Source organism: Sorex fumeus, unplaced genomic scaffold (assembly GCF_029834395.1).
Source record: "Sorex fumeus unplaced genomic scaffold, SorFum_2.1 ptg000039l, whole genome shotgun sequence".
Taxonomy (NCBI): Eukaryota; Metazoa; Chordata; class Mammalia; order Eulipotyphla; family Soricidae; genus Sorex; species Sorex fumeus.
Genome location: NW_026606096.1, coordinates 30,090,210 through 30,104,307, shown reverse-complemented (window position 1 = coordinate 30,104,307; position 14,098 = coordinate 30,090,210). Strand labels below are relative to the sequence as shown.

The 14,098-nt window shown below is 39.8% G+C and overlaps 1 protein-coding gene across 1 annotated transcript in view; it reads right to left on the bottom strand.

The window, feature by feature from the left end:
* The window catches only part of IQCM (IQ motif containing M), a 289,143-nt gene that overhangs the window by 73,399 nt on the left and 201,646 nt on the right, over nucleotides 1–14,098 (bottom strand). Inside the window, exon 7 of the mRNA XM_056119031.1 lies at nucleotides 5,665–5,826. Coding sequence (XP_055975006.1) covers nucleotides 5,665–5,826 — 162 coding nt within the window. The remainder of the gene's footprint in view (nucleotides 1–5,664; nucleotides 5,827–14,098) is intronic.

The following is a 14,098-nucleotide window of genomic DNA, read 5'->3' as shown; positions in this document are numbered from 1 at the left end:
AGATACTCTTTAATAGAATAGAGAGTTTTCAGGTTGAAAATCCAACAAGGTCATAAAAGCTTAAAGGAGAGGAACAAGTTCAGCATATTCATGATGGGCAAGAGTCAGCAGAGCCCAAGGGCAGATGACTCATAAAGAAAAATCACCAAAGAGATGTCTGAAAACACAGTACCCAAAAGAAGAGAGAGAGAACAAGGGGGAATACCCTGCCACAGAGGCAGGATGGGACGGGGGGGGGGGATGGGGGGGGATGCTGGGACCCATGTGATGGATGACGGGCACTGGTGGAGGGATGGGCACTTGATCATTGTATAACTGAAACCCAAGCACAAAATTTGTAAGCCTATAACTGTACCTCATGGTGTTTCACTAATAAAAAAAAAAAAAAGAGAGATGTCTGAAGACTAACTTTCTGGTACAGCTCTTCTGAAAATAATTTTAACAAGGGACACGGTCCTGAAAAAATTTAATTATTTTCAAGCTTTTATTTTTGATGTTTTAAGAGTATAAAAGTTTTATTCAGAAGAAATACTTCAGGCTTGCTATTTTCAAATTATGACTTCTGAATTGTTCCATAATTGATTCTAATTATATTCAAGTCATTACTAGCCACTATGGTACAAAAATAAGGATGCACTCGAATTTTTTTGGCTATGTTAGGTTCTACAACGTCACTAGTACATCATTAACAAGCTCTGCTATTTATACAGCATTCAGTAACTCTGTTAACTACTGCTCAATTCTTAACAACAATACGTCTCTAAATTGAAAAGGTAAAATCAATAGACACGAGTGCTTACACGGAGAGGTATTAATGTTGGAACACATAAATTCTCAGAGCTATCATTCCTAACATGTTTATAGTTGAGGAATTACTGAGTTTCACAGACTACTTCAGTAATAGACTAATCTTTTTCAAGGCAAATGTGGCAACTCTTGGCAATCCATTCAAGAAAACTGCAGTTAAAATAGAAGCAAGGTCCTGGTCACTCATTAAAAGAGGAAAAGATAAGCACATAAGTTACATTCATTATAAAATGGCGTCCGCCAATTTCAACATAAGGCCACTTGCACATATCTTTGCAAACTTTTATGTGATTTCAATATCCACAAAGAGTGTCCAAACAATATATACAAATCTTTTAAGTCTATATAGATGACATTATAAAAAAATTTAGGTAGAAAATTGCAAAGAGAGGATAAGTTCCCAAAGCAGTCTTGATTCATCTCATAGAACCTAAAGCCTTCAGTTTTTTCCTCTCATAATTCTCTTTCTACTTCTCTTCTTCGTCCTCAGAAAACTGAGTACTTAAATCCACCTTTATATGCACTTGATCAATGCAAAGACATTAAATGTGCAATTCCCTACAGGTTAGCTCCAAAATGATAGTTTTAAAATTTTAAAATAACATCATTTAAAAAAAAATAGCAAAATATACATTTCACTATCTTGGTGTTTTAAATGTATATTTAAATGATTTTTTTTACAGTTTTAGTGAGCTATAAGTAAAAAGCTGTACATGTATTACAAAGAAGAAACCTGAAAAATTTTAACATTTGTGTATGCCCACTGAATCATAAACTATCCATGCAAATATTGCATTCCATCACCTCACTTTCCCTCCAGACCCATATCCCAGGTAACCAGAGACATGCTTCTGTAAGAAAATCTACTTTTCATTTTCTGGACTTTTTTGTTGATTTGTCATTGGTGCACATTTGTGGAACTTCAGGGGTCCAGCTTTGTGTGCAGTACCCACTAGACTCCTCCATTAAAGTTTCAGTGCCATCCCATCACTCAAACATGTCTCTGCTTCTTTCTCCTACACTTTCTCCTTTTTGTTTGGTAAACATAATCCTTTTCACTGAGTCATGAAGTTGCTGCCAGATCTCTTACTTTGGTTGCTCATATTCTGCATGTGGGTGAAACCACTTGGTAATTCTCTTTCATTTTGCTATTTCACATTGCATACTCATCTCAAGATCAGTGATTTGTCCAAGTTGCACAATTTTATTTTTTTAATGGCAAGCTACTGTTCCTTTGAATATGTATACCATTGCTTCTTTTTTCAGTTATCAGTTGATGAGCATTTGGGTTGATTTCATAAGTGAGTAGTGTTGTGATAAACATAAGGGCACAAATATTCTTCTGAACAAGTGTTTTCATATTCTTTGACTAAATTTCTTAAAGTAGTGTTGATGGGATCTACAGAATTTTCATGTTTTCCTTTTAAAGGATTCTCCATACCATTTTCCATAAAGTCCACACTAATTTAAACTGCCATCACATATATGTATCATAGCAGCTTCTTTTCGATATTGTTACCAACTCTTGTCATTTTCAATCTTTATTGTTGTTGTTGTTGTTGTTGTTGTTGTTTTATAAAGGCTATTCTCACTAGCATTTTAGTAGAGCAATTTGCATTTCTCTACTAAAACCTGTGCTCAGACTCCTGGGCTCTTTTCCAGCCAGGATAAAAGTTTTTTTCTTTTTCTTTTTTTAAAAGCAATTTTTTTGTTTTGTTTTGTTTTTGGGGGGGGGGGGTCTGGAGCAATAGCACAGCGGTAGGGTGTTTGCCTTACACACGGCCGACCCAGGTTCGATTCCTCTCAGAGAGCCCGGCAAGCTACCAAGAGTATTCCACCCACACGGCAGAGCCTGGCAAGCTCCCCATGGCATATTCGATATGTCAAACACAGTAACAACAAGCAATCTTGCAATCACAGTAACAACAAGCACCAGAAGCATCTCCTCACAAAGGAGACGTCACTGGTGCCTGCTCCAGCAAATAGATGAACAATGGGACGATATGATATAGTGCTATTCTCACAATTGCTTTTGCTATTTGTGGTCACTTGTTGTTCCATAAAACATTTAGAATTGTTTGTTCTATTTGCTTGAGAAAATGGCATTGATGTGTTGACATGGACTGTATGCATACATAGATTGCTTTAGATCAGATGGCCATTTTAGCTACGTTCTTTGACGATTTCCAAGTGTCTTTCCATTTCTTTGAGTCTTCGATTTCCTTTAGTAATGTCCTTTAGTTTTTAGTGTATAGGTCTTAAACTCCTTTATTGCATTTCACAAATCACAAAATCACAAGTCATCCTGTTATTCGTCGATTGCCTCGAGCAGGCCCCAGTAACGTCTCTTTCATCCTAGCCCTGAGATTATATTCAAGGCTCTTTAGGAGAATGAGACCTATCACTGTTACTGGTATTTGGCATACTGGGTATGCCACGGGGAATTTGCCAGACTCTGCTGTGTGGGCAGGCTACATTCGGTAGCCTGCCAGTTTGTCCAAAGTAGGAGTGAGATAATAAGATGTCATAATAAGATGTTGCGTGGCCGCGAATGTGGCCATGCGGTTCCGGGAGCTGGTTTTTATAGTCTCTGAGTCTTGGCCGTTGATGGGATTATGCGGCGCCAGGGGGCCAGTTGGTGGGTGTGACCCCCGCCTACTGGAATTTGGAGGATCTGGGTGGAGGATGCTCGGCCCCAATCCGAGTAGGCTTGGAGATCTTGGCCCCGGAACCCACGTGGCTTTGTCCCTCTGCCAGTACCTTCATGTGTGCGGAGAGTTGTCTCAGCATGTTGGTGGCTGGTCCTGGAGGTCTTTGGCTGCCGAAGCCCTGGTCGGGGCGGGGAGGAAAGCTCAACCCGCTCCCCTTCAAGGGGCCCCGGCGAGGACAGTCAGGCGTGGGGGCAGGAGACTGCACTGTTCTCTTCCGGGAGCTGGGTTTTTTTTATTGCATTTACTACCAAGTATATTATTATTTTTATGCAATTGTACATTATATTTACCCCTTAATTTACCCTTTTCTTCCAGAACCCAACTGCTACCTTGCTTATGGCTGCTCCCCACATGCTCGGGCCAAGCCTCACCCACGAATGAACCTTTCCCTGAATCTCAAGACACTTCATGGGACACACTGTACCCACAGTCAAAGAGTACTGCAACACATTTGATAGGATTCAAAGTAGGAGGCAACCAACTTTAGAAATATGATATTATTTTGGTTCCGCTTTGGGTCAGGGATTGGGGTTCAGGATGGAAACACCCGAAATATGGTGGTGGGAAGGTGTAATGGTGGTGGGATTGGTGTTTGAATATTAAATGCAATCAAATATTGTGAAATACTTTATAAAATCACCAGGACCCCTTGGAGGGGAGCAGGTTGAGTTTCCCTCCCTGCCCCAAACAGAACCCCGGTAGCCGAAAACCTCCAGAACCCAGCCACAATCATGCTCAAGGCCACTCTCTACATGCTCCGATGAGCCTCACACATGAAGGAACCAGCAGAAGAACCCAGGTATGTGGGACCCATGGCTGATATCTCCTCAGATCGGGACTGGGTCTCCTCCACCCAGATCCCCCATTTTTCAGTAGCTTGTCAGTCACACCCACCAACTGCCCCTGGAACCATGTAATCTCATCAACGGCCAAGATCTTGAGACTATAAAACAAAGCTCCCGAAAGAGAGAGACATAGAATTTCCTGGCTCTCTTGGAGATCCTGGCAAGGTACAGTGAGTATCCCACCCACACAGAAGAGCTTGGCAAGCTACCCGTGGTGTATTTGAGATGCCAGAAACAGTAACAGTAATGGGCCTCATTCCCCTAACCCTGAAAGAGCCTCCAATATGGTAGCATTGGGAAGGACGAACAAGGAGAAGCTGCTAAAATCTCAGGACTGTGACGAATGGAGACGTTACTGGTGCCGGGTTGAGCAAACTGATGAACAATGACACGACAGTGATACAGTGATACAAAGATACTTTATAAAATAAAAAAAATTAAATTTCCTTTCTATCCAACTCACATAGAAATGAACTTGCATATAGAAATCCAACAGATTTATATCTATGAATTTTATAGGCCGACACCACTCAACTCATTGCTAACAAATATTGTGCAGTTAATGTGATTTCCATGCATATTATTCTGTCAGACACCAAACATAAAACTCTTGTTTTTTTCTTATCAAAATGAGATATTTTAAAATCTTTTCTATCCCCTAATTAATTGTTCTTGTTTCGAATTTCAAAACTCTATTGAAGAGTAGTGGTAAAAGTAGGCATATTGGTCCTATTCCATATCTTAAAAGTTTTTAGCTTTTATGATTATACAAGATTATGACTTTCTCAGACATGGCATAACTCTTTTGATATTTAGCACTGTGTTTCTGGACCTTAGCAGTGACTTATCAGGGTCACTCGGCTGGTTTAAGTATCACCAAGAGTGTCCCCAGATCTCCTGAGCACTGCTCAGGATTCTGCTGAGCTTCCCCAGGCCCTCCCCAAACAAAGATGAAAATAATTTACTGGGTCTATGGACAAACTGGCAGGCTACATATGGACAAACTGGCAGGCTACACACGGCAGAGTCTGGCAAACTCCCCGTGGCGTACCCAATATGCCAAATACCAGTAACAATGATGGGTCTCATTCTCCTAAAGAGCCTTGAATATAATCTCAGGGCTAGGATGAAAGAGACATTACTGGGGCCTGCTCGAGGCAATAGATGAATAACAGGATGATTTTTGATTTGTGATTTTGTGATGTAACAATCTACATAATCTAAGTGGTCATAGAGGTTATATACAGTTCATTCCCATTTTTCTGTAGTAAAAAAGAAAATAATAAGGTTTAGTATCTTACCTATATATTTATAGCCTTCTTCCCCATCTACGATGGGTCTCAACCAAGTTGACACAGATCTTTTATTCTCCTTCACTTGGGCTCCTTGAGGAGGATAGAGTGTAAATAACATTTCAATGGCAACATTCTTCTTGATGACTTCATTGTATCTATCATTCTGTCCTATAAAATATAAAAAGATTTTTAAAATTTCATTTTAAACACATAAAATTACCAGTATGTTTCTTTTTTTTCTAATACGATTACTTAAGTGAAGAAATATTACTTGATTTATATTTGTCTCTATTTAATGTTTAGTTAATGGTTTACAACAATATATATGTTTTTAAGAGTGCAGGTTAATAATTTTCCTCCAATATATAGTCACTTAAGTACCAATGATCTTCCACTAAGGTCTATCATCACTACAGAAACAATTATTAAATTATTTAATAATTCCGATGCTTATGGTTTTGCTGACACATGTAATTCTTGTTTTGGAGCCACACCTAGCAATGCTCAAGTATTACGCCTGGGCCTGTGCTCAGGGACAACACCTGGTGGGGATCACGGGACCATATACAGTGCTGGAGATCAAAGTCAGGTTAGCAATGTGCAACTCCAAGTACCTTCCCCATGGTCCTCTCTATCTGACCTCACATATATTTTATTTAGCCATATGTAATTCTCTAAAAATATTACTGCTCATATAAATGCCTTTAAAAATTAGATAGTAAGGGCTTTATTAATATCAGAGATCGCTATTAATTTAAAAGAGCAGTTATAAATAAGTTATAAGAGTAGTTATAAATTAGTTATTATATATGAAGGTAATAACCAATAAGCTACATTAATTTTACACAGATTGTCAGCACACATGTTGTAAACTATCAATAAGATGAAAACCAGGGGAACATGTCCCCACAGCAATCACTGCCAGTTGTGACCCTGAAATCCATCATCAGCTGGCCCTGGTGTTCCCTGGCATCACAAAACCTCAATAGCACCATGGTCTGGCACCTTCACATTCAACCTTTCAACCTGGTTAGTGAAACTAGAAAGAGCACATCTACCTATATAAACTCTTCTTGGTAAAAAAAAAAAAAAAGAAAGAATGAATGAAAAAGAGGGAGATTGAAGTGAGCCAGCCACCACAGCCTCCTGTGCTGAAACATAATTATGTCTTAAATCATACATTATTTTTCTTAAAATGTTTTATTTACTTAAAAATGTTTAAACCTTGATTCTCAAGGTCTCTTGGCTACACAAAAACATGCACAGTCTGCTGACAATTTGTTTTCTCTTCGAATTTCTTTTTGCACTCTTGCTGATAGATATCTGGCCAGGAACAGGGGGATTAACGTGGGGAGAGGGGATGCTTGAGTTTACCTACTGGGTATGCAACAGGTGAACAACTGTGTGACTCCCAACAAGAAAGGCAAAACCATACCATGAGGCAACATGAGAAAGGGAACTCCCCCGCCTCCCCATTTGGCAATGAGATGCCTCATACTGTGTTTACAGACCCTACAGCTGAATCAACAACATGATGTGGCCCTATTGAGGCACAAAAGCTACTAGACCCGCAACACCTACCATCATAGAGATTGGCCTTGAGAGAGCAGGAAAACAAAATCAGGGAATACCTCACACTCCAGTACATATGTTTAAGCCATGAAAAGTAATTTTACTTAGCTAGTTAATATGCAGAATACTATGATATATCCTACAAATACTAACCTAGCCCAATGATAGCAAGTAGCCAGCATCTGCGCTGGCTGGTAACTCTTAAGGCACACTATGTTTGTCCTAGTAAACTGGATTATAGAAAACATTACCCAGGAGCTGTTAACTCAAGCATTCATTGATAAGAAAATCCTCACTCTACTAGAAGCACTGGAGTTAGTAGTAAAGTATCTCAGCCTAAGGCAAGAAGCTCTTATTATCAATCTAGACTTTTATGTGACCTTATTTAAATATACGCTCAGATGAGTGCACTCCCAGATAATCAATCAGTGCTTTGGATTGAAGTAGAAAAACACTTATGCATGGCATTCCACCCAACTTTGTCCAAAATGATTAACAGACTTCAAGTTATATTGCATCAGCAAATGATTAATTACCAACTAGAAATAAAGGAGTGGGCACACTCCCTTGGATTGGTGGAATTAATTCAATCCCACAAAATTTGAATTCGGGATACTGTTAAAATATGGACTGTGCAGTCACTGGAACACTACTGCATTATTATTGATAATGCAACATTGATAATGTTGATTGCCAGTATCAACAAATTATTGATGATTTGTTGCAACATCACGAGCCTGTACTAGGTCAGAAGATGGCACCAACACCCCCCAATCTAATGGACTGTTCTCAGAAATTGACATCATTCTTAACCTTTGGAAAACACCCTGAAGAGGCAAAGTTTTCATGACACTAACAGGCCTCATTTGAAAAATAAAAGTGAGGAAATGTGGGAAAACGTAGTCCCCTGGGTCAGCGGTTTAGATCTCAGAGCAACTGTGTGTTCACAAGCAAGCATACTTTATCCCAAGAAAGGATAGAATAAAACATTTTCAGGTATTTTAGATATAGAGGGCAACAGACTAAAGTAGAGTAGGAAGTTGTAGCAACCTTATACTTTAAAGGTGACTCCTGATTGGCTATGTGAAATATCCCCAGCCTCTGCTCTTAATGTACATATTGAATTTTGATGTGCTCACTAACCGTCCTTCTTATCTTGTTCAACTTAAACCATGGCTTACAAGTTTGGAGCAACATGTGAGCGATGTATTGAATAATTGGCCAGCCTGTGAGCTCACTGCAGACAAACCTGAAGCTTGGACAGTTCCATATGTTTGTCTCAGTCTCTGAGACAGACTCCTGCAGATGGAGGTCAGGGACGCCAAACCAACATGCTTCAGAGTGATAAACTGCCACACACCACTTCACACTATTAAGAATGAAGGAACTCTTAAAATCAAATCAGAAACAATAAGCACTGGGTTAAAAAAGAACTCATTTAAAGCTGGTGGTACTGCTGACTGGTTCAGTCTCTGAAAGATGGTTTGGTGATATCTCAAAAAGTTATGAACAGAACTTCCATATAAACCAACAACTTCACTCTTGGGAATGTATGCCAGGGATATGGGAACATTAATTCAAAAGGACAATACACATAATATTATAATATAAAAGGGTTTATAATAGCGTGACTTTTTTTTGGCCATATCCTGTAGGCATCTTGTTTGTAATTTTAGTTTGGTTCTGTGTTCTAAGATTCAAAGTAAGACTATCCACACCGATATACCTAGAAACATATCAAAGAAAAGCACTGCTGATGTAAATATCCTTGTGAAATCCTATTATATTGTCTCTATTTCCTAATTCTTCTCCCTTATCATTTTCTCCTATTCTGCCTCTTTCCTTTATTTAAATAAGATTATATTTCATGATACATCAAATATAATGCACCATGATCCAATCAGTGTGTAAAAAAGACCTGTTGATAGCGTGTCAAGTTAGCAATATCCCCTCACTCAAAATCTACTTGTCACTATCTTGCTCATGATACTTGAATATCTTTCCCTTCCCATAGTCACAATTTAAATTATCTTCCACAGAGAACATCTTCACAATTTAAATCATTTTCCACAGAAGGAAAAGGGATAAAAAGGTCTTCCTGGTTCTGGATGTTTCTCTCAACTGGTTTCTGGAACATACCATGGCAATTAGACACCTTGTATCCCTAGAACTTCAGAAAGTGGCTTTCTTGCAAGTTCCCCTAACACGGTGCCTCAAAGAACATATTTGCCATACTCTGGGCCACAGTAGTTCCCTGATGCCCTTTTTTTTGAAAAAAATTTTATTCGTGAAGCACCATGGGGTGCAGTTGTAGACTTACAAAATTTTGTGCTTGGGTTTCAGTTATACAATGATCGAATACCTATCCCTCCACCAGAGCCCATGCCCTTTAAAAGAACGTCTGGATCCTGAAGTGGGCGAGAGGGCCTCTATAGCACTCTTCTTGCCATAAGTGCCCTGCCACAGACTTCAGGGTATATGGGCCCTTCCCAATTTGCAGAATTCTTTTCACTCCATAGAGACCAGAGTTACTCCTGCAAAATATTTTTTATTATATACTTCTCATATAACTTACTGTTTGGTTTCTTATTCCTGACGGGGCCTTGGTTTATATATATAGCCCTAGACTCAACTTTTGTACTACTATCAATGATCTGTAAAATACTAACCAAGCTAATTTACCTTTAGGTGATAATTATTGACCTCATATTATTGGAAACAAGTTATATATTAAATTATGTGTTACATTAATTAAATTAAATATGTGTAATTAGCATCATTTGTAAATCGTATAGACCCTCTATAGAAGTAGTAGTTGAGTAGCATTAGTTATCTTTAATATTAATAAAAGTCAGGAAATGCTAAATGTCATGTCTTTTCATTAAAATTATCTTCAGGGGTTTTTTTTTACTCTTTTCAAAAAGTTAAAAATTATTCACTTCCAACTAAAAAAAGACTTCATGTGTGTATTTACATATGATATGTACATACATATATGTACATTATGACATTCTATGTTAGAATTAATATAAAACCTTACTCAAGAGTAAATACTGCTCCCACAGCCCTGTGCCCCCTCTGGACCTCCTCCGCCTGGCAACCAGAGCACACATTGGGGAACACCTGCCCTAGCGCAGCTGGACACCCCATTCACCTCTTTGGGTCCCACCATTCCAGCTTCGTTGGGGGAGCCAGAACGCTCCTCTTTCCCAAACCCCGCCCCTCTTCTTCCCGCCGCTCCTCCATTCCAGGTTCCTGGGTGGGAGTGTCCCTGGAACCGGCTGGGGGCGTGACCACTACGTAGGGGGCGTGCCCTTCCCAACAGTGGGCGTGTTCCTCTCGGGGAGGGCCACATAGTTCTCATTCCCAGCATTCTGGACTTTCATCCCACCCTTTATGGCCTAATACCAACGAAAAATTTCTGACCACCTCAACTACAACACAACAATATTCGCCTTGCCTACTCCAATTCTAAAAAAAGACCAGTACGAAAGGAGCTGTATTAGCCCAATCTTAAAGAGCACCTCCTCCAAAGATTCACTCAATGCCCATTATAAGCCAAAGAATAATGCCTGACTGAGAGGAAGGTCAGACTCTAGAAAGGAAGAAGGGTGAATACCATAGATCGATCTTATCCAGAATCCTTCCCCATGATAAGAGGGAACAGTGATAGTGAATCCCAGGGTTCTACCTCTAGACAATCAAAACAGTATGAAGAAACAGTGAAATTCTCCACTACAAGGAGAATATGAAGAAAACAGTCCCGAATCCTCAACCAGGGTTATCCACAAATATGCTCTCTCTGATAAAGAATTCCGAGACAAAATGCAGAGGATGGTCAAGGGTCTACTTAAAAAATCAATGGAGGAGATATCCAGAAAACTAAAGGAAGAAATGAAAAAACAATAGAACAGATAGTTGAGAAAATACAGGAAGAAATGAGAGCAGAAATAAAAAAGCTACAAAAAGAAGTGTCACAAATAAAGGATTCAGTAGACAAAACTAAAAACTCAGTAAGTGCACTTAGCAGTTGGATGAATACAGCTGAAGACAGGATCAGTGAGCTTGAAAATGAGCAACAGAGATCCCAAGACCTAGGGGATGTTGCCAAGAGGAACAACATTAGAATCATTGGAGTACAAGAAGGACAGGGAGGCAATCCCAATGAAAAAGCCACAGTCAAAGAAATCATTGCTGAAAAGTTTCCAGAGTTAAAGAATGCAGACATCCAGAGACAAGGAGCCAGAAGGGTGCCAGCTAAAAGAGACCGGAATAAAAATACTCCAAGTCATATCATAGTCAGAAACGATGGATGCTGTGGACAGAGACACAATACTACAAGCAGCAAGGTCAAAGAAGGAAATCACATACAAAGAAGCCCCCCTTAGATTTACAGTAAACCTATCAGAGGAAATCCTCCAAGCCCGAAGGCAATGCTGGGATATAGTGAAAAAAACTCAATGAAATGAACGGCATGCTAAGAGGAAAATTTATAGCATCGCAAGCTTTCCTAAGGAAAGAAGAAAGGGCCTACATAGATAACCTAACCACACAGCTCAAGATTTTAGAAAAAGACCAACAAAAGGAACCAAAATTGGCCAAAGAAAAGAAATAATAAAACTTAGGGCAGAAATCAACAATATGGAAACCAAGGAAATAATCCAAAAGGTCAATGGAACCAAGAACTGGTTCTTTGAGAAAAGATTCTTGGGAAAAATTCTTGGGAAAAAGACATGGGGAGGCATTACCCTCCCCAACCTAAAACTAGAAAGTGGTAATAATTAAAACAGCATGGTACTGGAACAAAGCCAGAGCTGCAGACCAATGGAACAGGTTGAAATTATCCTTACACATCTTTACAGCACATAGCCACAGAGAAGAAAGGCCGCTGGATGGCTCCACAGTTCCCAGAGAATGCACCAGGTCCCAAAAAGAGCCGAGATCACCAGGAAGTCCCAGATGGGGTAGTGCCACATCCCGCCTCCTCCAGATGGAACCCCGGTGACCATGAGCCTCTATAAGCATAACTCAAGTATGCAGGAACCAGGACTTTTACTCCAAACTGTGCAGCCGCTTCCGTGGCCTCGTGACATCTCCCTATATATAAAGTCATCAATGGAAAGTAAATCATCCAACGTTTCTCCCTGAAAATCAGGATTAACTCTTATACAAATCACAACACCCAATAGGAGAGAGAGAACAAAAGGGAATGCCCTGCCACAGAGACAGCGTGGGATGGGGATGGGGGTTGGGGGGTGGGAGGGATACTGGGATCCATGCTGGTGGGAAATGGTCACTGGTGGAGGGTTGGGTATTCAAAATTAATTAATTAATTAATTAAAATATTTCATTTCATTTCATTTCATCATCCTGTTATTCGTCGATTGCCTCGAGCAGGCCCCAGTAACGTCTCTTTCATCCTAGCCCTGAGATTATATTCAAGGCTCTTTAGGAGAATGAGACCCATCATTGTTACTGGTATTTGACATATTTGGTACGCCACGGGGAGTTTGTCAGACTCTGCCCTGTGGGCAGGCTACATTCGATAGCCTGCAAGTTTGTCCAAAGTAGGAATGAGATAATAAGATGTCATAAAAAGATGTCCTGATAAGATGTCGTACGGCCGCGAATGCGGCCGCACGGTTCCGGGAGCTGGATTTTATAGTTTCTGAGTCTTGGCCATTGATGGGATTACACGGCGCCAAGGGGCCAGGTAGTGGGTGTGACCCCCGCCTACTGGAATTTGGAGGATCTGGGTGGAAGATGCTCGACTCCAATCCGAGTAGGCTTTATTTTTAAATAAAAATATTAATTAAAATTAAAAAAATCCATACACACCACCCCAAATGTATGAACATCTAATCTTTGATAAGGGAGCAAGAAATGTGAAGTGAAGCAAGGAAAGCCTCTTTAACAAATGGTGCTGGCAAAGCTAGACAACCACATGCAAAATAATGGGCATAGACGTTGACCTAACAACATGCACAAAAGTCAGATCAAAATAAATTAAATATCTCAACCTCAGGCCAAAATCCATAAGATACATTGAGGACAAGGTAGGCAAAACCTCCAGGATATTGAGGTCAATGGTATCTTCAAAGACGAGACTCCACTGACCGAACAAGTGGAAACAGAAATAAACAAATGGAACTATTTTAAATTAAGAAGCTTCTGCACCTCAAAAGAAACAATAACCAGAATACAAAGACAATATACAGAATGGGAAAGGATATTTACCCAATACCCATCTGATAAAGGGTTGATATCAAGGACATACAAAGCACTGGTTGAACTCTACAAAAAGAAACCATCTAACCTCATCAAAAAATGGGGTCATGAAATGAACAGAAACTTTTCCAAAGAAGAAATCCAAGTGGCTAAAAGGCACATGAGAAAATGCTCTATATCACTAATCATTAGGGAGATGCAGATCAAAATAATAACGAGATATCATCTCACACCACAGAGACTGGCCCACATCCAAAAGAACAAAAGCAACCAGTGTTGCCATGGATGTGGTGAGAAAGGGACTCTCCTACACTGCTGGTGGGAATGCTGACTGTTCCAGCCCTTTTGGAAAACAGTATGGACGATTCTTAAAAAATTAGAAATTGAGCTCCCATTTGACCCAGCAATACCACTCCTGGGAATATATCCCAGAAAGGCAAAAAAGTACAGTCGAAATGACATTTGCACTTCTATGTTCATTGCTGCACTATTCACAATAGCCAGAATATGCAAAAAACCCAAGTGCCCGAGAACAGATGACTTGTTAAAGAAACTTTGGTACATCTACACGGTAGAGTACTATGTAGCTGTTAGAAAAGATGAAGTCATAAAATTTACATACAAGTGATACTACATGGAA